The sequence below is a fragment of the Pholcus phalangioides genome, unplaced genomic scaffold (assembly GCF_987345545.1).
Source record: "Pholcus phalangioides strain wild (caught in Gottingen) unplaced genomic scaffold, Ppha-v1.0 ptg000020l_1, whole genome shotgun sequence".
NCBI classification, from domain to species: domain Eukaryota; kingdom Metazoa; phylum Arthropoda; class Arachnida; order Araneae; family Pholcidae; genus Pholcus; species Pholcus phalangioides.
Window position 1 is genome coordinate 11,464,070 of NW_028301613.1, and position 24,506 is coordinate 11,488,575.

General features: G+C 38.8%; 1 protein-coding gene across 2 annotated transcripts in view; it reads right to left on the reverse strand.

Annotated features, from left to right (window-relative positions):
* LOC149070966 (ankyrin repeat and fibronectin type-III domain-containing protein 1-like) overlaps positions 1–24,506 on the reverse strand; it is a 310,181-nt gene that overhangs the window by 246,621 nt on the left and 39,054 nt on the right. For both annotated transcript variants that reach the window (XM_089248733.1, XM_089248732.1), the window contains exon 3: positions 12,068–12,298. In XM_089248733.1, the coding sequence (XP_089104859.1) occupies positions 12,068–12,298 (231 nt within the window). The remainder of the gene's footprint in view (positions 1–12,067; positions 12,299–24,506) is intronic.

Below are 24,506 nucleotides of genomic sequence, written 5' to 3' on the forward strand. Positions count from 1 at the left end.
GACCCTAGTAGCACAACGACATAGTACAATATCTGGACCATATCGTTATATCAGAATGTCAAAGAAATATCAGATATTTCAACTATGCAATAGGGCGATTTTGTACTACACATATATTTTGGAAACTATGCTATTAATTGATTAAGGCTGGGATTACACTATAAATGTTTCATAAAAGTTCATTTATACAACTTGAAAAATTTAACCAATAAGCGAATCTGTTACATTCGAGCAAATGTAACCAGTAGGTTTATTGGATGTTTCAAGTTTTGTAAAAGATCCTTTATGAAACTTTTATAAAACTTGAAAAATCTAACCAATAAGGTTATTGGTTACATTCTAGAAAATGCAACTGTTGACCTTATTGGCTGCATTTTTCAAGTTTTATAATAGTACTTTTATCAAACTTTTATAGTGTAATACCGGCCTTACTCTCAATTTTTCAGTCAAATATTTATTTTATCCCTTGTTAATAGTCTATGCTTTGAAGGAAAAAAACTTGGAACAATAATTTTTTTTAATTGTTAAATTTTTCACACGATTTAATCTAGTAATTCCGATGTAAAATTGCATCAATCTATATTATAAGGCCATTAACTATATAGATTATTATCGTAGATCTGACAAAGATAGATCGTCCAGAACGATATAGAACAGTGTCTTTTTCAAGGCAAATGTACCGACGACAAAGATTAGTATAGATTTGTGTTGCCGTGACGTTGACTAATGTTGACCTGTGTATGATGGCATCGACCTGTGAATGTAATCCATGAATGTGTAAGCGTTAACATTTAACACCCGTTCATTTGTTTATTTGTAATTTTTATATTATTTCCTTAATTATAATATAATTTTTTAATCATCTTGTGGGCATCATCTGCCTATAGATGATAAATATATATCAATTTTTTTTTCCTTTTGCAACACTGTTCAACAGTGAAAACTTTACAGAGGTGAAAATATCCGTCCTTTATAGATCTCGGGTCACTGAACACGGAAAATCACGCTTAAAATTGCCTTCTAGCTCAGGATTCCGAGTAATTTCGCTGTTTGCATTTTACATATAACTATGGGAATACAATAGTACGAATAACACTGTTAACAAGCTTTCCTTTTTATATATCCCGTCTTTTTGCTTGTGCGAAACGTCCGCAGCATCTCCCCGGATCATCCAGCAGAAACCTGCTAACATTGAAACAGACCACTTTCCTTTGTAATGCTGTTCCATTGCAGAAATATCCTGATGGAATCTCTCCTTTTTTTGTCACTGAAGGCACCACAGTTCACTGGGAAGACATCAATATGTAAATGCAAGAAGTTCACTTTTAGAGACATTTTGCATCCAATTTTCTCGTAGGGACATATAAGTTCTTCCACTAAGTCTTTGAAATTTTCAACACGAAGGTTGCCCAAAAATTGTGTACTAACATTCCGAAAAACAATGCTAGGCATGTAGCTCATCAGGATTGAGATATGGATTCAAACTGTTTGTCTTGCAAAAGCTTGCGTATCTGGGGACCTATAAATACCCCGTTTTACCTTTTCCGTTCTCAGACATGGAAACATTGGGCATAAGTATTCAAATGAACGTTCATTTTTGTTAACGGCTTTCGCAAATGCCATCATAAGTCCCAGTTTTATGTGCAGCGGTGGTAGGACACAATGTTGCTAGGGTACGAAACGTTTTTAGTAGCGGGCAACAAAGCTGTTCATAGAGGCCATTCCTTCTGTTTGTAATGGGCATGCCTCGCGCAGCTATCCCACTGTAGCAACAGTATTTTGTGTACCCACGTAGACCGAGCACAATTGCTATCATTTTGAAATCACCACATACTAATCACTTATGTTGATTGTAATTTATTAGATCCAGAAGGCGTCGACACATGGGATAACTTTCTTTACATAGGGCTGCATAAGCAACAAGGATTAATGATATTTCATAACTATTGTGCAATAGCCTTCAAGCTTGTTTTTGAGTCATCTATAAAGTCTCCAATCGTCTGCTTTGTACGGAATGTTCAATTTCAGCATCAAACCTTCAACATCATTGCAAAATACCAAGTCATTATCACTGCTGAAAAATGCCAACAGTTCTTTTTGTCGATTGCGAGGAGTAGATACTCTGATTGTATCCGCCAGGAGGTTCCACTGCTGCAATCTGGAAGCTAAGAGTTCAGCTTTATTCTTTGACAGCTCTAAATCCCTAATCTCAGGTCATCGGTTCACATTGTGCATATATAACAAAAGTTGTCCGGCTAATTTATACAAGAGCGGGGCATTGCTGTAAATTCAGTAAGCCATAAAATTTATGTAGAATGCTAAGATGTCCAAAGTCACTAATACAATAAGTCACTAATTAAACAAATCAGTAAAGAAAGAAAATTCAAAAACAGTGCAATATGAACTTTCCCACACGCTGCCATGTGCAAGACTGAGGCCGTTGGATGAAATCCATTTTAACCACTGGATCATGTAATTCATGAGACGAAGGCCGAAAGCAACAGCGCCTAGTTGATGCACTACCTCCTAGAGCTAGAAAGCCTCCGCACGCTGCTTGTGACGTCAGTAAGTCCATTTTCCCTCAGAATATTGAGGGAAATCCTTGTTCATTCCAGTATCATCGTTGTGCGGGAAAGAAATGATTGGGCTCAGAATTGGCAATTTTTATGCCCCACATCCAATCACCATACGGTATTTGTGAGCCAATCAGGAAAATCCTACGCCAAAATAAGATGCCGAGTTTCAAAATGTGGCAAACTTGCTAAGTAGTGTGAATGACGTTTATGGCAACCCGTGCGGAGGCCAATCTCTAGGTGGTGCTGGTTGGTGACAGATTTATCAACAACGGCAGTGTGCCTATTTTATTTCTTTTCCCTGATTTTTTTATTTGACGTATCGTAATTATAACGTCCTATAGCGTTATATGCAAAATGTAAACAGTGATATTTCTCAAAAATCTGGACTAGGATAGAATTTTAAGGGTGATTTTCGTGTTCAGCAACCCAAAATTTATAAAAAAAAAAGGTGGCTACTTTCATTTCGGTAAAAAACAAAGTGAAAAATTGTTGAACAGAGTAATTTTTGTGTGCACATGAAAATCAATAAATTTGATTTGGAAAAAAAAAAACCATTTTACGTGTAAACTCATACTATTATAGCATTTTATAGCCAGTGATGTGGTGGCATGTAGATGAAAAGTGTTCGAGTATGCCTGAGGAGTGGGGTGTCAAATCTCCCCCACACAAAAGCTCCAGGTTTTTTATTTCTGCTGAAAGGGCGCCACCCATCACCAAAAAAATTTAAGTATATGCATATGTCACATTCGCAACATGGATCCATTTATCTCTGACTATGCCTTTTTTTAGCCAGAATGATATCGTGGCCTGATATAGATCGAAACTGAAACTGTGCGATATGGATCTATTGTATATCTTTGTGCTACTGGAGGAGGATCCCATTGTCTCCCGAATTAGCTTCACAGCTTCAGGCCAGTCGTTCACCGGAAGCGACAACATGCACAAGCTACGCGAGTGGCAACAGCCTACATTGAGTCCGACGACAAAGGGAGTCTGACATCGTCCACTTGAAGCGACCTACACACGCTATGAAGTGTGTTAGTTGAATAACCCCAGAAAATATTGGAAAACTAAAATTTCAGAAAATTTACCAAGTCTGTACTTGAGACATCTGGCACAAACTCAGAGGCGGTGTTCTTGTTGTGAAAAAATAATTCTATTTAATCGAACTTATGGTAATCTACTTACCATCACAACCCATATACGGCAATTATCAAATGTTGAGCTTTGATGCTCACGCGGGCAATTAGGGAGGGAGACTTGTCTGCTCTCGTCTGAGCGGGGAGAGAGACCCACCGAAGAAGAGAGAAAAAACGGGGCGATGGCGCGAAAAAAGTAAACAACCATACCGCGCATGCGCAGATAATACAAGACGCGTATATTCCCATCTGACAGGAGTCATTGCGATTCCTCGCTAGCCTGATGTCACTCACTCAAGATGGTTTGCAGTGGTTGACGAACTCTTACGTTCTGTGCAATGGGATTAGTCTAGTCAATAAGGATAACTGCGAGCGACTGGTTTATCGCCTCAAGTCACTGGGAATTTCTTGGCAACGAAAAATGTGCCGTTATATCCGACGTTGATGTGTTTTATCGACGTCGTGGGCAAAGTTCGTTGACACTCTCTATGGGAATCAGCCCGGACCACTAAGTATTGGCGTTATATCCGAGGCTTTGATTACAACCGAGTTTGACTATACGGTCGATATGATCGGGGGAAAGAAAATAAACGGGAGAAACACGTTAGTGATTTTCGGAATAGTACATTCTTTAGCCAAATAACCGGGACGCTCTCCTTGCCTACTCCGGATACGTGAGAAACGACAAGGGTAAAACAAAAATCGATCATTCGAAATCATTCGAAGCGCATACGGAGGATAAATAATGGATTAACAACGAGCTCTTATGCACCAATTTTAGATACACGTGGCACAGATTCGGCATTTCTGAAATAACGTGGGAGGTGAAATCGGCGAAATCCAACATCTCTCCCAAAAATATATACACAGCTTAAAATTACTGTTCTAAGAAAAGAAGGGGGTGGAAGGAGTGAAATGGTCACCGAGACACAAATATTGTGGACTCTAAGAGAAGTCTTTCCCTCTTAAAACAGCAGGATGAATCCTCCAGAGATTTCGAAAACACGACGTCGCCAAAAAGCTCTCTCTTATCTCGCGTTTCGTAGTTAAAGCAGATTTATATGCAACTATTAGCTCCGGTTCCTGTTTTTATGACTCGCAATGAAACCGTGGAAGTTTTCCATGAGATCCGATGAGAGAATGTCTTGTGTGCACGTGCTACATCCATCCAGTCCACCCTTGTTGGTCGTCAGAGGCTGCGCAAAGAAGCATAAATTCCATTCTATTACCCTCTCTCCAACGCGCAAGAGATAAATTTAGCATTTAATTGAGTTCACGGGAAGCAACAGTCATTTTCTTGCCACCGACGTGCAAAAAACTCTTTATTCTTCTCTCCTCTGTAAGCAAATTAAAAAGTGCGATTTATGGCAGACTTCAAAAAAAAACAAAAAAACAATCGTTTAACGATTAACTCCGAGAGGGCCACTCACCCAGCCACTGCCGTTTGATTCCGAGATACCGGTTGCCAAGTTCGTCGACCCCCCTTCCGAAAGAACCTTTCGAGTACATTACGAATAGGAAAAACGTAAAGCACACACGGAAGAGGAATATCCCAATCAATCATCGATGTTCCATTATTTGATTGCTCGTATAACTTGATTCCCTCTGATGACTTTTTAATTCCAACATAACAACCAATCAACAACTTAGGCCAAAAATCTAAGTTTTCCATTCCAGAAGGGTCTGTAACCACTATACTCATCCTAGATTTCAATCTTCTAATGATACTAGTAACGTTCCAATAAATGGAGGATCAATTTCCTCAACTACCAGTTGTTCCCCTCACGGCCTAGTCAACCGGACCTGAACGTTCTGGTTCTGACCATCTTTCATACTTGTCACTCCTGGAAACAGCAGGATGATTCATCCGTCATCTTTGAATAAAAGTGTGACCTATAAAACAGAGTGGACTTGCCATTAAGAAACCGATTAGACAGATCAAACTTAGAAGTGTACAGCCTATTATATAACCCCATAGACGGCACAGTGGTGTTCGGCTGAAGTTGGTTTTCTGCGGTTTTCCAGCTTCGAGGCACGAATGTGAGCCGGTCTCTCATTTGAAAAGTGTCTCCGCAGAGAGCAGGCAGGCATACAACACGATACTGACAAAACATGAAAATTCAAGCATTTCCATCTTTACTTCAGAAAATGGAAGCCAGATGGCAGCATAAACACGAAACTAGTGCTGCAACTCGACAACATAAATACGTTAGGGCCAAGCATACACTCGGAACACAAATTTCGGAATCTGCCAATTCGTTAGAAATTCCGCAGAGAAATATGTACGAGGTGCGTGTTCGATTAAGTAGTAGTAGCCTATTAAGCATCTTTACGCTAATTAAATCACGATAACGCATTAGCCCCACCTGGGCACTTAAGCCTCAGATACCGAAAGAGCCTCCATCATAACGAGATCTTAGACTATGATTTTTGAGAGTAAATATATAAAATTATTATTTACTAGTAATGTAGGTCGTGATGTTTTGTCCCAAACCCCGAAGAACATCAATTTACCCTCGGTCCATGGTGCTGTTGAAACAGTCTTACGTAGATTGCCCAGAGGTAAGCGCATATAACGATTATTTTCAGTGCCGTCTTAACGCATGGGCCCACCCATGCACGACCCGAGGCGTCAAGTGCACAGAGGTCTAATGAAAATTAAATCTGGTTCAAAATTTTCGAGTGTAAGCATGTTGATAGGTAGGTAGGCATTTCTAGCCAGGTAGGGGCCTGAGAAAAGTCACTGTACCGGAGTCCTATGGTGCTTTTCAGACGGTCCTGATTATTTTGAAGATATTTGCCACACGCTTGGCGTCATCTATATCTCTCTTGCAAGGAAAGTAATGCCACTGTATTTGGTATTCACAGTGGTGGAAAAACAAAAGCCAGGTAGAAAAAAATGGCTATTAAAAAAAGAAAGTAATCGTCAGTTTTTTTCTTCAGAAGTGATGAATAAAGTGAGAAATGATATCTTGAAAACCCTATGAATAGACATAATTTCTGAGGGCTTCTCAAATAATTCCGTAAAGAAGGGACGAGGCAAAATATTATACGAGGCTACCTCTTATAGAAACGGTAAGATCTCGTTTTGAAAAAGTGTAGATTAATTTCACGAGAAATTTGATAAAATATTAATATGTCTGTGAGACCGGTATTAAGCCAGGATTACATACACTATAAAAGTTTTATAAAATAATTTTCCAAACTTTTATAGTGTAATGCCGGGAATGGGTTATCTAGCTTTAATTTCAGCAGTAGAAATGTAATTCACGGTCTAGTCTTCTAGAATGCAATTCACGGGAAAAAAAGAACTTTGCAAATATGGGAGATGAACATTTTCATCATACACATACATCAGACATTCATTATAGCACAATTTATAAATTTTTTTTATAAATCATACAAAATAACCTGCATTCCCGATTCTTTTAACCCCCCTTCGCGCACAAGCTGTTGGCGATAAATTTGAATGATCTGTATCAAACGATAAATATGGTAACCTTGCTCGCACGTTAAAAAAAGGGAAAGAAAGCAATAAGGGTGGAGAGGAACAATAGATAATAGAGAGATAAGAGATGTACGTACAGTACTCTTTGCTTTTTCGCCCTCACTTACGTGTTCTTTTTCTCACTTCCATGTACATTATGTAATAGAAACATTAGTTCTAAGAAAGATAGATTACATGTAGAAGGGGGGGGGGTATCGTGGAGAACGGGGTGGAATGCTGAGGAGAATAAATTTGGGAAAATACACACACACAACTTTGTTTCATAGGCTTACAATAAAGCTTCGCAATGGGGAAGAAAGATTGAAGAAACAGTCAGTTCTGAATAGAATTTATACCACTGGTATTTGGCCGCAATATTACGTCCCAGATCATAAAAGGGTTAGAGATTGAAAATGAAAGCAAAGTTTATTGCACATACGTTTTATATAAAAAAAATTTTCTCCGATAAATTTTCATTCCATTGAAAAAAAATAGTCGGGAAGGGCAAAATACAGAAATGTTTCGTATTGCATAGGGGTTATATCAATGAGCAAGTCGGAACGTCATGCTTGTAATAAATCTTTTTATCGACGATAGGTATAATCAGCTCTTATCTCCGAAATTTCTTGGGAAAACGTCATTGAAACAAAAACGAAAGTGATGAAAACTTTTTATTTTCCGGAACGGTGCTTTTTATCGGCGTTATAAGCTTATAAGCAAGGTTCAACATTATTCTCTAAGGAAATCAGTCTGCACCGCAAATTATTGGCGTTACAGCCGAGGTATCGTGTTACAACTAATGTCACTATAACCGAGTTTGACTGTATTGTTAGAAATGAGAAATTTTTTTGTTGGCCTCAAGCGAGACCGGGCAACACCTTTCTAATTGAGTTTCTCTGAACAGTGTGGCCAACTAAGAAATTTATTTTTTATTTTAATTACTTTTCAACTCGGTACAATATAAATGACGTGTCTGGAGTCTACTATTTTGACACGTTTTCTAATTGGAAGTATGCCTCTAGGATCAACGGTTCGCCAGTTGCGGGAAATGGACTTTAGCGCTCACACAGATTTGAATAAAAAAAAATCTTTCCAGCGTCGACTGTTGGTCATTTTTATAACGATTCTTTATAGTTTCAATAACAATCCCACGTCGTTTCCAGCAATTGTCAATTTATATCTCTACGTACATTATTCCGTGAAGTATTGAACTTCCAAATGTTGACTGACTTTTGGATCACCCTGTAGAAAACCGGCACCAAGAAAACCGATTTGGTATCCGAACATTAAAAATTATCAACAACATTAATAATCTATATATAGAGCCGGAGTGATCTTTTTCTATTCCCTTGATATGGAGGTTTAATTTTCGGTGGATTTCTTTTTCGTGAAAAAAAAATTTCATTTAAATGAGCAAGAGAAATTGAAACATTCGAGGGGTTAACTTATCTGCTGAACTTTTCGCAAACTATGGATGTGCCACAAACCCAAGTTGCCAATATTCTCATTTCGACGAATATTTCCTTCCGGAAATTCGAAATTCTATAATCAAAATTCACAATTCCTTAGTGAATGCAATTCTTTATTATGATAGGGATTGTTTTCCTCTCGCGAAAGTTTCGTTTTCAGCAATAATTCAAAAGACCTTAATTTGCATTCCCTTCCACATCTTCATATTAACAAAAATCACGCAAGCTTATGCAAAAAGCACGAGAATATTTCGCTACAAGTTTCATTATTAAAAACAAAGAATGACGAGCTTTATTTGCTAAAAATTACATTTCCTGAAATTTAATATCCATTATAATATCCGGAAATAAAAAGGGCTTAAAATTCCATAATCTTAAGGAGATTTTTGGGATCTCTGCGGGGAGTTGAACCGAATTCCCAATTTAATTATGCGGTTTAATTAAATCAAATAAACGTTATTTAGTCATTGGGGGGGGGGGAGAATATGTAGCAATTAAACAAAGCCAAAATTGATTGGCTGAAATGACGTCATTCATTATCACGACATTTTTGTATTTTTTTCGTGTCATTTTAGAGATTATATCGATTATTTTTCAGAAATTGGATAAGCAGCATTCTTTTATCGTAAAATGACCACCAAAGAACAACTATATAATTACTATGTAAATCCTCTCTATCTCATGAGAAAGGCGTTTCGGCGGAAAATTCCAGAAACGTTTTCGCGTTTATTCAGCGAAATGATAATTAAAAAGACGTTCTAGAGACGAAAATCTGCTGAATACGAATCTTTTCAAGGTGTTTCACTTTCATGTTCCGAATGTGGATTACCTTTCATTACTTGTAGTGGAATGTTCCAAAATTATTGTTTAATGTATCTGTGGCAAGGGGGGGGGGGCTATTTGAAACTGGTTGTTGGATGTGGAGGATGACGATGACGCGTGATAAAAGAGCACCGGAATTTAATGTGTATATCATGTTGCATTTTTTTCAAAAGATTAGATGAATGACGTCACGAAAGATCTTTCGAAAGCGCATTTTCGAAAATCTAACCAAATGAAATATTCAAATTTTGCCGAATGGTATGTAAATTTTTCCACAAGTAATAAATGGAAATAAATTAAACTGTCGAGCTTGATATTTTCCACGTCGTCTCTTAATATAAAATGCGTTCTAGGAGGTCGAATCCGCGTATCTTTTTTTTGAATTGAGCAAATTGAAATTCCACGTTGAAAATTTTGAGGCGAAGGCAGAAGAAATAATGAAAAACGAACCCCATATTTACTTGAGGATACCATACATGACCGGGAACGTCGTGGAAATTTGGTGTGAAGAAATGCCCTCTAGCGTTCTTGGAGGGCGATTTTGCTTGGAGGAGCATTTCTTTATGAAAAACAAAGAAATAACTATTACCTTAAATTCGAAGTAATATTTTAACTCAACAAAATTTTGAGAAGTGAAATCGAATTTTTGCAAAAATAACGCATCTAAATGCGTATTGGCAAACACTGCTACCATCTGTATACCCAATTCGGAAGCAAACAACTCGGCAAGCTTATTTTGCCTGCCATATGTGTTATGCGTGAATTTTCAATGCTGTAGACTTCATTGCTCCGTGTAAAGACTTTTTTGAATGGGAGATCGGCTCGTATTCGCGTCTTGATAGTTGCAGTAATTGCGACATTGACGGTACAATTACTACATTTGTGATGATGTAATGATGGGTGCGCGACATTGTCGGTGCCGAGATAAATTTGTGACAATCAGGGATGGCGAATTTGACATAATTTTAGGATTTTATTAGGGAAATTACGAATTTCTTTTGATTCTTTCTTCCCCCCCCCCCCCCCCCGTAAGAACGAATGAAAATAACATGGGAGAATGTGTTTAGACCTCCAACGAAGTGACAATTTTTTATACTAATAATGCGTTAGATGCATGCGTGACACCAGTTGTACAAATTCGGTAACGATGATGATTGATACCACTAATAGGTCAGTTTCGGAAGTAACGAGCGTTTTGTATACCAAGACCTTATGGATTGACCTCAGAATGTACTGTAATTTCTAGGTGAAATGTCACTAGTCCTAAAATTATGAGAAAATTTACTGACAATGTGTCTGAAACTGGATGCAGTCTGAGACAAAGTTATCGATCTCTGAGAAGTGATTTCTTCAATATTTTTTAGTATGTGAAGAGCAGAAAAATATCCTCAACTAATAGTCGAGCTTTTTAAATTCGGAGTCCAAAATCAGTGGAAAAAAGGTCGAATTATCCAATCAATCTATCCTAAAACTGTAAAATGATTACAAATCACACCTCGACAACATTCACATCGGATAATTAATTATTAAAATGATTTATTCGTCAGTTACGAAATGGTTTCGCAAATTTTAATTTATAATAATAATATCATTGATCTCTTAGCTGTTACATTATTCCACTGTTCTGGAATCAGTATCACTGCAGAATTTCTCGACCATGCTCAAAGCCTGATTTATGGAAACAGTTCATACGATCATCAATTACGAAATTGTTTCCTAAATTTCTTATTCTTATGGTATCAGGGAAATATACTTTCATCAACGTTTTGAAATCCGATATACGTCCTTCCTTAGTTTTGATGACGACTAAAAGATTTTCAATGATACACCTTGGTCTATACATTGAAAAGTATAATCGGTATTAAGTTGTACACAGTCTCGATGCACTCCAGCTGAACAATGCTAAAATGGGCATTAAATTATGAAAAGTAGAGAAAAACGGAATTTTCAAACTTTTATGTCTTTAAACATTTGTTGTTCAACAGCTTGATCGCGAAAAGAAAAGTCTCGCTTCTTGTAAAATTTTTCCAAACTATATTTGCCCATCAAAAATCATGATTTTTTTTCCCTTTCCAAATTCTAATTATCATGAAAAATTCGAATTAAACAAGAAATTTTAACGTTAAATTGGATGGAAAACTCAAGGGGAAGTTTAGAGAAAAACGCATTTTAGTGAAGGACATTAGCATGTGTAATGCCTGCCGGCAGTTTATATTAAAATATTTTTAGTACAGGCAGAACAAAATCTTGAACGCAGTTAGACGCAGAAAATTCCATAGTATTTAAAAATTGGAAAATGTGTTTTTGGAAAATTTGCGTGCGCCAACACCCCTTAACATTGGTTTTTCCTACTTTTTTGGGAATAGAAATATGCTTGAAAATATGCCACATTAGTAGAAGTGCCACAAGCCTTGAAACAACTTTTTGCAGGTTAAACACCGTTTTTCTGGAAGAATCGTCACTGCAGGTCTAAATTTCTCACCAGCAGCCGTTCCCGGTGTAAAAATGTGAATGTGGACTAGTTTTTATTGATAGTGGATGATATCAACTTATGGATGAACGAACGAGACTTACCTGACGGCTAGGATATCGTCGATTCCATCGAATTCTTCGAATGACATAACCTCGGAAGCGATCGTCGCTTCTTCAATTTTGCTGCTGGCCTTGCTGCTGTCGTTGTCGCTACTCTTGCTACAGCTTTCGTAAAGCTTTAAAGGTGTCGGCCCTTTAGGTTGCTTATTCTCACGGGGGCCGTGGCAGCAGCACGGACCTTCCTCACTGCACACACAATCACACTCTTCCGCACTGAAATGAACAACAAAATTATTCACTCAAGCTGTTGTGCAGTCACATTTTGCATTCACACTTCGAGGTGCGAATGCGAGTCAGTCGCTCATTTGAAAAAGTCCCTCTGCAGAGTGCAGGCAGAGGCAGACCTTCAACATGATACTTACATTAATATGGAAGGCAGTACTTGTATAACACGAAACAAGCATAACTAGCAACGTAAGTACGTTAGGAGGGCACGCATATATCACACACTTTTCCTGCATATAACCAATTCACTAGAAATTGATAGGAATGAGTATGAGATTGTTTTGAAATTTGAAAATTTTGAATTTGATCACATACGGGGAAAAAAAATCCAATTCAAAAATTTCAATTTTCAACGCAAGGTGCATTTTACAGTTGAGTAGTAGCGCAGTCTTATTTTGCATTATTCCAATGTGTTTTATGCAAAACTTTCTAATTAGATATATTTTCTGGTCATCATACTTTTTTTGCGAATCTTTCCTCTACACTCGACTTAACGTATTCATGAGTCTATCCGACGCGTACAACCGAAAAGTGTCGAAAGTATTTGGCAGCACTAACTTTTCACCTGACACCCGAATAGTTGATGTCGGAATGTGATTTGAACCCAATGTTCTTCAAACTTCTTACAACTGTGAGTCGGTTAAAAAAGTTGAAAATTTTCGCGGACCGGCAAAAAGTAACTAAATAGGAGAGATATTTTGTGAAGACAGGTGAAAAAATGTATAAACAGGAGAAATTATCTATGCATAGCTCGATGTCGATAGCGTGATGACCAGAGTCCGAAATTATTGACTTAGGACATCTTGGGACACTGCCAAACTAGAGAAACGAAGCAACTCTTTGCTATTGATACAAAGTACTAGACTGTATTTCAAGCGGAGATAAAGTCCGGAAAGAAAAGTAACATGCCGGTAATCAAACCTCCGTCCCCTCGCAGTTTGGGCAAGTGCTGTACTATTAAATTACAGAGGACTGATTTTCTTCTAGTAGCGCATTTATACTCGCGCATGGGCAGCCGCCTTGCTCAGCTATTGCTTTCAACCCTTTAATAGGTTTTGAAACTTTCTTGCCACATTGGAAATCACTAAACCTTCTGGAAATTGCCGTCTATTTTCAAGAAGAATTTTTTCCGACTGCGAGCTGATAAATGCTTTCCCCTCCATCACAAAGTAATAATAAAACAAGGAAGAGAAAAAAAATTACCGTTTTCATGTTATTTATGCTGTACCTAGTAATACTATACTAACTCGACGAGAAAAAAGAAAGACATCCTTTCTTTCCTCTTGTGTTATCAAACTTCGAATAAAAGCCCACTCCGTCCACTGGCAGTTGATTGACGGGGAGGGGGGGGGGGATGAGAAACATGTTATCAGGCGAAGAAAACTTTCTACGGTATGTGGGCTCAGGATTGCCGATATTGATAGAATTGCTGATATTTTTGAGAGACTTTAGAGCCCAAGATTGGATTGCCGCTTGGAATTGCCGCTGTAAGGGTTAAGAGCTATTTAGCTGAGCTAGACGGCCCGTTCAACATTCATGTATGCTCTGAGGTAGCGTTTCTCAGCCTGTGGTCCGTGAAAGTAGCGCAGCTGGTCCACAGGCAGACTTGAAACTTTTATTCTGATTTTATGAAAATTGTTCAATTGTACGCAACTAATGACGTTCGCATACATTCTCTAATGAATTATGCCCATATTCTATAAATTAGTGGTCTATCGAGTTGTTTCAGTAATTTTATTTATTTTTATTTACAATATCCCCAGAAGGCATGAAATGCACTTATACTGGAAGAAAAAAATAAAAAAAATGGTCCTTAGGGGCAGAGAAGGTAGAGAAACGCTGCTCTGAAGGAAGAAAATGTGAGTCGTCTGTAGCTTAACGGTAGAGCACTCGCCCGATCTATGAGGGGACGGAAGCTTGATTCCCTGCAAAGGCATGTGAAATTCTTTCCGAATTTATTTCATCTCCGCTGGGTACTTAGTAAGTTACTACCGATCTCTTTTTTTTTTATTTTTTGGTTCACGGAACGAAACTGAATTGTTTTAGCTTTCGTGGGGACTTTTGTCTCTCATTGGACATTTAAAAATGTTTATCAAATGAAAAATGAGTAGAGAAAAGGAAAAATTCGGTTTTTATGTCACTCGGTGACAAATCGAGATTCTTTTTTACAAGGGAATCAATTAATAATTACTAACGAGACCGTGTTTGATGTCACGTTCGCGTGCCTTTGAAAGCGAGATCTCTTTGAATCGCGATTGATTGTACACCCATCATTTCCGCCTTCGTAATCTCGACGACGTTGGCTAATTGGTCATTCACAATAATCGATATCATGGCCACGTGTAATCGATAGCTCCTATTTTTTATTGTTTGTTTTGAATCTTTTGATGACGGATTTATTTCTTTTAATATGAGTAAACATCAAAGGGGATCGAATCGATCAATCCGATTAAATGTTGAAATCCTCGTTCTCACGAGAAAAATATAAAATTAAAGAAGTTTTGTAGACTTAAGTCTTTAATGGAAATGCCACCATGTTTTTTTCAAAGTATTTTCAAGATATTCGTATGTTCTTGCGTTCTGGTACGACGCCATTTTCTATTTTCTATAGTGCGATTTATAACAACACCTTATTATCTTGACGGTATTTTAAAGCACCGGGTTAGATGATTTGTTTCAAAAACATTGTTTGATGACATTTGTGACGTGTAATTATCATTTGCATGGTAATTACACATACTCATTGTTCTCTCATTACATTTATACTTCTATTTTAATTTATTATAATTTTCTTCTTATTCTACTTTTTACAATGTCATCTATTAAGGGGTCAGACATCATACAGGGTGTCCTGTAAATGCTATAGCACGACCTTTATATCAACCATTCGTCGTAGAAGTATTATCCAATACGAAAAATGCTAAAAAGGCGTTCAAAAATTACCTTGTACTAGTTTTGAAAGTGAAAATACAGTGACACAAAATAAAAAAAATCTAAATTTTTAAACGGTCACCCTGTGCTCTAACTTACAATTAGAAAGTTGTTGCCCTGTCTCTCCTGATGCCAACAAAAAGAAATTCCATGTTAGTAAGTGCAATATTCGCAAACATTAGAATTCGAAAAAAGGAAGAAATTTGGAAAGATCAATGTTAAATACGGAAAAACCGTTTTACCCGCATTTGACGCTGCTTTTACCCAAATTTCACCCCTGGAACGTTTCTTCCCCGTCACATTTCACCCCCGAAAAATTTCGCCCGACATTTCATCCCGGTACATTTGGCCCCCTGGTGCGTTTCGCCCCGAAAATTTCTCACCTGACATTTCACCTGTTCTGAACACATGAGTGACTGTTTCAGTTACTGACTGTGTGAGTGACCATTTAAGTGGATGAGTGGCCAAGTGAGTGTTAAATTGACTTTAGGAGTGTGTTAGTGACCATACAAATGACTAAGTGAGTCATTATGAGTCCTATGTATCTATGAGTGTCGAATTAACTGTATAAATGAGTGACCGTATCTGCGAGTGTGCAATTGACTATATGAGTGGCCGTATCTGCGAGTGTGCAATTGACTATATGAGTGGCCGTATCTGCGAGTGTGCAATTGACTATATGAGTGACCACATCTGCGAGTGTGCAATTGACTATATGAGTGACCGTATGAGTGAGTGATTGACCATATAAATAATCGAGTAATTGACAGTGATTGACCAAATGAATGATTGTATGAGTGACCAGGTTATCGAGTGATTCACTGTAAGAGTGGCCAAGTAAGTGATAGAGTGATTGCTTGTACAAGTATCAAAGTGAGTGAGTGATTGACCGTATCAGTGGCAAAGTGATTCTCTGTATGAGTGACGGTATGTGTCCAAGTGAATGATTGACTGTGTGGGTGTCCAAAAGAGTTACCGAGTGATTAATCATATGAGAGCTTATTTTAGTTTCCAAGTGAGTGACTGAGGGGTTCAAAGGGAGTAACCGTAATGACCGAGTGACCATAAGAATGACCAAGTGAGTGACCGTAATGATCGAGTGACCGTAATGATGACCGAGTGAGTGACCGAATGATTGACCGAGTGTCTGCAATTTGATCCCCCTGTTCATCCCCCCCTCATAGGTGGTACTTTAATGGGTCCTAAGAATTTAGAATTTGCTGTGAGGCATAAAATAATGTTTTCCAAATTTGCGTTGCTGCGAAATTTTTCAACATAAGCTGGAGTATAACAGTCCTGAAGAAAAACACTAAAATCAACCAGACCACCCCCCACCTCCGCCTTAACGTTTCCTACGTACGCCAATGCATTTGTGACAGCAATAGACATTATATGCTTTGTGCAAATTTTTGCCGCATACTCACCTAACATTTACATAAGGAACGAAATGTCGGGTGTGAAGAGAGATATCCGGTCCTCACTGATATCTACTTGGTCACTCACTTGATGCACTCATACGATCGCTTACTTAATTTGTTACTCCTGCGGTAATTTCTACGGTCAGGGCTGGTGAAATGTCAGTGGGTAAATGTAAAATTCGCTTGATACACTAATATGGTCACTCACTGCGTCGCTCATAAGGTCAAGGCAGGCGAAATGTCAGGGATGAAATTTCCGGGGAGCCAAATGTACTGGGCACGAAACGTGCTAGGGGCGAGATGTCGGGGGCAAAGATTCCGTGAACCAATTTTGCCATATCCGGCAGTGTCATCGCGTTAAACACGTCCCCGAGAATCATTTTACCTACCGGGTGCTAAAAGACAAGCACATTTTACCTACTCAGCAGTGTGCTACAACGATAAATTATTCAATCATTACACTTCACTCATAGTTAGAAAAACTGGTGGAAGATGGCAGCACTACACATAACAAACAATACACAGAAACAAACTTCACGTCAGGTTTCACTACACGTACACGCACATTGCCACATGTACCAATTCTTTAGAGGTTCCACAAAGGAATATGAACGAAGTGCGTGTGTGGTTTAGTAATAGTAGGCCCAAGAAGCACATTTTGTCTACCGTCTGATTCTTCAAAAATCACCCTGGTTGTTTCTACATCTAAGCTCATGAACCTCCAAAAAGGTTTCCCAAGGACCATAAGGGGACCGTAGAATCCTGGTTAACCCCCCTTTGCGTATAAGCTGTTGGCGATAAATTTTTAATGATCTGTATTAGACATATAGGTGATAAATATGGTAGCCCCGTTCGCACGTTAAAAAAAGGAATAAAAAGAAAAGAAAGCAATAAGGGTGGGGAGGAACGGTACGGGCAGTAGATAGTTTGATAAAAGAGTTACAGGATATAACAGATGTATAGTACCTTGCTTTTTTGCCCTCATCACGTGTTCTCTTTCTCATATACAGTATATAATAGAAGGATGAGTTCTGAGAAACATACACACACATTATACGTGGGAGGGGGGAACGCAGTGGAGAACGAGGAGAGAGAAAACATACCCACAACTTTGTTTCATAGGGTTACAATAAGGAAAAAAAAAAGGTTGAAAAAATAGGCAGTAGAATTGAATATATTCTACTGCCTATGTAGGATATTGCACCACGGGATATGCAATATTGCATCTCCCTGATCGTAGAGGGTTCAAGAACCCTTTCTCTAGATAAAACTGCAGTTATTAACGCATTCCGACCTTTTCAGAAAGGTGTGCAACGGTAGTAAATTTTTCCACCATAACAAACCGGGGTTTGTGCGAGCACCGATACGTAAGCACTGACGTCTGTAAAAATTATTGTTAAGGCAACGGATGCCTAATTTGATTGTTTTGTTCCTTCGACGAGTTTAGTTATGCTCGACTTATTTACATTGTAACAAGATTGTTTAGCGACATTCGCTTGTTCGTACTTCTGCGATGACAAAGGAATGTTTTTATTTTGAAACGATGTGCGTAGGGAACATCGATTGCACAGAACGTCTCCCGAGGATGCATTTTTCATTCGCGATTGCTTCCGTTCGTTTATTTGAACATGGGAGTTGTTTTGATTGATTGATTAATTTACGAACAATTTCTAATCAGCGGAAACGTCTTCGCGAAACAGAAAAAAAAAAAAAGAAATCAAAAACCTCCGTCTCTATACTCTATTAATAGGAACGTTATGAAAAATTTAAATCAATTTTGTTGCCTTCTTTCGATGAATGTAATTATTATTATACATAAAGTCTATGTGATACAAGATATGATAATAACAATTTCAACTTTATTATGGAATATATTGCTGATTTTTGTTAATTAATAATCGTGAATTCAATCATTTCCAGTTTGAAATGCTTGCTGCGCGACCACAATTTCCCAAACTTGTTTACCCCCAATCACTTTCTTTTCACAAGAACAAAATTGGACGCTTTTTTCTAGACAAAATCGAACACAGGCTGTCCCAAATTGTTTGCAAAGCGGATATTTCTGCAACCGTTAACTCAAAAAAACTTACTTTCAATTACAAAGAATTCTCAAATGACGTGCGGTTACGCAAAATACTGTACATCTTAAATTTTCCAAGAGGTCGAAAACGTAAAATAATTGACTAACTTTGTATGTAGACCCTGTGTGCTGAAACTTCTAATTTGTAAAATGTAAATGCGTCACTAAGGTGCCATTTACAAAAAAATCGTATTTTTAAATGCATTATTAATGGAGAATATTTGACTTCTGAGATATTTCTTGCATTTGTCGCCAGCGATTGAGGGTGTGGTTCACAGATGGCGAAACGTAAATTATATTGTCACAAAAGTTCTGCAATTGTCAAAAAATGTAAAACTTATTTATTGTGAATAAAGAAGAGGGGAATGTAAGAGGGTATCAAAAGTAGCCTGAATGCTATTAGTTCATTTCACACATTCTGTTCACATCCACCCAATTCTCTGCAAACATCGTCTATTTATGGCCATGAAGTAACTGCAATTTCTGTGCCCCTAAGAGATTGTATTTAGTATATACACCCCCCCCCCTCCCCATACTAAATAACAGTCCATGTCATTGCCAACATGGTCTCAGAGAGTCAGAGACAGATTTATGGTATTGCCCGTGGGCTACACAAATTTTGCAGCCCGAGCAAAAGGCCCAAAAAACCCTCAACCTCTTCTCAGTGACTACGCCTGTTTCTTAGTCAATCTTTTGGTTTCTCCCTGATCCAGTTCTTTGCTCTCTGGATCACTCTTAATCATTCACATGGTTGCACTGTTTTGGTCATTAACGCATACACACTCCAAATCACACGCTCACCGAACTGTTCCCTCGATTTTTATGTCTCTTTTAAACATCCACTAACTTTTCCTTCGCTCTCTAGGTCACTCTTTTTGTCACCCACCGACGCGGTACCTCGTTCTCCAGGGGAATCTTACTCCGGGGACACTTAATGATGTGGTTCTTTATTCTCTAGGCCAGGGGTTTCCAACATAAAATTTCTCGTGGAACTCTTGCTAGTTATAAGGCTGTTCCGCGGAACCCTTGATGATAACGAGGCTGTTCTACGGAACTCAAATTTTTGAGTATTTATTCAAAACAAAAAGGTGTATCTACTGCATCATAGCCCCAGAGCAAAATGAAAGAGGGCTTAGGCACCATTCCCCTTAATTTCCCATAATCCCCTTAATTCCCATTCCCATAAACCCTAGATCGAATGTAACCGAGGTTCCCATGGTGGGACTCGTGTGTTAGGATAGAAGGCCCTGGTTTTGCCGTGAAATACAAGCAAAAAATTCTCCAATTCAAGAATCTTCACTTCCAGTGAATAAAAAATTTCCAAACAAAACCATTTTTTGCAACTTTTATTTCCTTATGAAACGGAAAATAGCATTCAGGGAGCATTGTGACATTATTAGGACTTGTTAGCATTATGCCATTATTTGCACCATTAGGACATTCACTAGCTTCTGGTTCGAATATTCGAATTTTAGAAACTAGAAACGAACGTTTGTTTTTAATCAGACGTTTGTGTTTCAAGAAATTTACAGGTTCGGTACTGTTCTGCCATCTGTACGAATTCATATGAACCATTCCAGGGCCAGAATTACAACATAAAATTGATAAAACATCTATATATATAAAATTGATTTTCTGTGTGTGTGTGTGTGTGTGTGTTCTCTATACAAATCTACAATTTCAGATCGATCGTCGCCAAATTTTGCATATATACCAAATGGGACTCGACTTGAACGATAGGCTACTTTAAAATTTCGTCAGACCAGGGCAAATGCCCCAAATGGGCAAAAAACTGTCCGGCAACAATGGTTTTTGGGCCTCAACAATCACTTTCCGAACGTTTACTTTGGTTACCGTGGTTCCCTAGCAATGCGTTTCAGACGTGTATATGCCTTTACAACGGTTTGTCACTTCTTTAATCCTGTTAGTTTATGTATAATAGTTTATGCCTTTATAATGGTTTGCCACATTTTCAATATACTCTCAGTAATGAGGCTTTTTGAATAGACGTCATAATCAGCATCGCTTTGAAAGTCAGGAAAAGGGTGATCCTCATAGAAATCAGTGCTAAAATTGTCGATTTTACTGTAGAAATGCGGAAATTAGTGGGATTTTCCACCCCATGAATAATTTTAAAAATTGTATTGAATTCTCGATTTTTGAAATATTGAGGTCGCTTAGAGATATACGAAGCCCAGGAGACTAAAAATGAAGTAATTAGCCGGACCTACTTTTGAGTTAGACATTCATGCAATAACATTAATTTCAACTTTTTATTTATATCTTCTCAAGCATGAAAAATAATGTCTCCGTATTGTCTTTTGATATTCAACTGCATTAATTCATAGTTTAGGATGTTTTAAAATGAATTATGGGCCCGTAAAGTACATCGAAGAAATTCCACAGCTTCAATTAAGCATTTTTGAAAGCTGAAACAGGCAGATGGATAAATTAAAGTTCGGGGGGGGGGGGTCGAAATACCTAGCGTCCGTCGTTTCTATGTTTCTTTAAATCTAGATTTGTTTATTTCATGAAGTCGCTCAGGAAGTCGTCATATTGGTTAATTTAGACACGGTTTGCATGTCCCTCAAAGAAAGAGGGAGATATCACGTGATCCAAACAGCCTCATGGAAGAAAACCCGGGCAGCGCCGGGTATTATAGCTAGTCTTTTATAAAACTTGAAAATGCAACCTGTAAGAGCATCGATTACATTCGATCGAATGTAACCAATAGGCTTATTCGTTATTTTTTCACAAGTTTTGTAAAAGAACTTTCATAAAGCTTTTATAGTGTAATCCCGGCTTTAGAGGCTTTCCCCGTCTTAAGAGAATCATGGGGGCCCCCGGGTCAAGTGATTTTTCTGAGCCCCTCTCTGGCAAATTCTTGAAAATTCCAATCAATTCTAATTTTTGTGATGAACCCCCCCTCTTCTCTGAAGGTGCCCGTTGGGCCCATGCGTTAAGACGGCTCTGTCTAGAGCAGTGGTTCTCAACCTTTGGAAGTTCGCGGCCCGGTCGAGTATTTTTTTCTAGTGGAAGGCCCGGTCGAGTATTTTTTTCTAGTGGAAGGCCCGGTCAAAAGCACAACTAATGGGAAATGAATGGGGAAAAATTAAACAATGAATCACTCACGGCCCGGTTTAACTGATGCCAGGGCCCGGCGGTTGAGAAACACTAGTCTAGAGGACCTAACCCAAGGATTTGGGGAACCATGGTGAACTCACGAGGGAAGGAAAAATTTTATTTCTATATGAAATGTGCTCTCTAATATATATTTTTTCAGATATTGGCCACATACTCTAGTTTTTTTTTCACCGGCACAGACCAGTTATACCTCTGCTCACAGAACTTTGATTTCTATTTGAACATTTTTGTCACACCACGGTCATTTTCTGCACACGAGGACTAATTAGACACAGGGATCTAAATTTATTGCCGATTCCGAACGGCAGGCTTGTTTTATACTTATCGAGGGGTTGGTGCGCTAACCCCTCGATGGGGGATTAACTGCGGTAGCAATTTTTTCCTGCGGTGATGTCGCCGTTTTTGTTGTGCCCATATGTCAGGAAATTTTTCTGACAAGGACGAACCGGGTATCGAACACGCGACACCTCTAAATATCCTTTGGTACTTTAGACGAGCAACTTTTTTATCGACATGGGCTACCGCGCCCACTTACGTTCCACCTGCGTGGAATGAGGCAAGTGGCACCTGCTACGTAGCAGGTGTCACTTGCCTCATTTTTCCTAGCGGGCAAGCTTCGAGCAATTATTAAGGACCAATTCAATTCGAGCAATTGACAAGGACCACATATTAATCGGTCCCCTCGATTAGGGCTTTTCCTAGGTCCTCCTCCGGAGGAGGATTTATCGTTTTGTGCAATGCGGGCTATGTAAGTTTAGACGCCCTTCACCCATTCTAGTCTAGTTTTTCTTCAGTCATTCCTCCAAATTACCTGCCCTGGACTATATACTGCTTACCCCCCACCCCACCGTGAATATGCATCTATGTCTAAGTCCCTCTTTTGGTCGTTCACATGCTTTCCCACACTCGAGGACAACTGTTTTCGTCCCTCGCCGCTCATTCTTTTGGCCACTGACATACTTGCGCGTACCGTTGGTTTTTTTGTCTGTGGTGGTTTCCAAAGTAATACTTTTCTCGCAGAAGTTGTTCCGTAGAAATTGTTATGTGTGTGTGTGCACACAACACGATTAATAAACTAGCCTGGACGATTCTTATAATTTTGTTTCTTCAAACTATAAATTTACCATAGACATGACAAATCTGAAATGTGTGGGGCCCTGTTGCTTGATGTGGGGGATGACCTTTTGACCTTTGAAGACCGGATATACCCCGCTTCCCATCTCAGAGATATCGAAGCGTTGTGGGGGAAGGACCAAAAAGGTTGCACCCCCCGACTTAAATCGATGCAGTTGTGCTCGCGATGGGAACGAGGTTTCGCATAAAATATGCAAATCGCAGATTAACCAATATTTACTGGCAGTTCTTAAAGCATTCGATGACGGCGTCGAATATTCATAAAGTAATTATGCAGACATAATTAGATTCCAAAATATTGCCATGGAAACGCTGTATTTTTGCGTTGCTTTAGAACTAAAATATAGAATATTCAGCGCATGTGTTGCTTTGAAGTATATTTCATCGCGAATGTTCCCAAAAATACTCAAAATAGCTGACACGTGCCAATGATTCAAAGAGATCGAAGTTCAATGTCAAGCAATTTCACTGAAAAAGTCTCGCCCGAAACATTCCGAGAATGCGTACCGAATCAACATGTAATGGTGTCCATTCATTACCGATTTGAAATGTACAGGACGACTCGAAAATTAATTGCTCATTTAAAGTATGGATAAAAAAAGAAAGGAACTGGAAGCGTAAAAAAAATACGCCGTTCACTACATCGAGCTTAGTAAAACGGGCTTTTTACACGCTACGGATTCGCCTGTATGGAAGATTAATTGCTTTCTCCTTCGCACGAAACGTGATGGCTACCACACCCAGACTGCAGTTGGCTGTTTTGTGTGAGAAATATGGAGCGAAATCAAATTATTGCTCTATTACAAAGTAGCTCCCGTACGGCTGAATGTTTAGCGTGTGAAAGCGTGCATTTAGTCACGTAGGCCACTGTGTTCTTGAAAACGGCAACCGTGTGTTGTAGTGGCAGTAGACGGCAGCACCACGGCGACTTTCACCGTCCGTATCGTGTGAAAGCTGCCACCCAATTGCTCACGCCGCCAATGGAATGTCTCCGTACGGACGAATTCATGGCGTGTGAAAGGAGCGTATGTTCAGTCTGGCAGAATCTCGAAATTAGTTGCAAAGTTCGCCAGCAGGTAGCGCCAAATGATTTTAAAATTCCGCCTGAATTCAATTCAGGCCAATGTAGTTGAGACGTTTTAGTGGGTGGTCTACTAAACACCACATGCACCTCTTCTAGGATCGGTTCGGTTTTAGTTCGGAAAAATTATTGTTGCCAGTTTTATTGGTCAGAATAGTGGCGCCATCTGTTGCGAAAATTGGGAAAAGTGACGTTACTAAGGTTGCACGTGCAGGCGTCCTCCTTTCTCAGTTTTCGAAGCTGGTAACCCTAACCTCGTCCATATTTCTCTGCGGAACGTCTAACGAATGCTGTCTAACATGTTGTAATGTGCGTGTACGCGTTGTGAACCTAACGTGGTTGTTTCTGTGTAATGTTTACTACAATGCTGCCATCTGCGACCTATTTTTCGAACTATGAGTGAAGTAT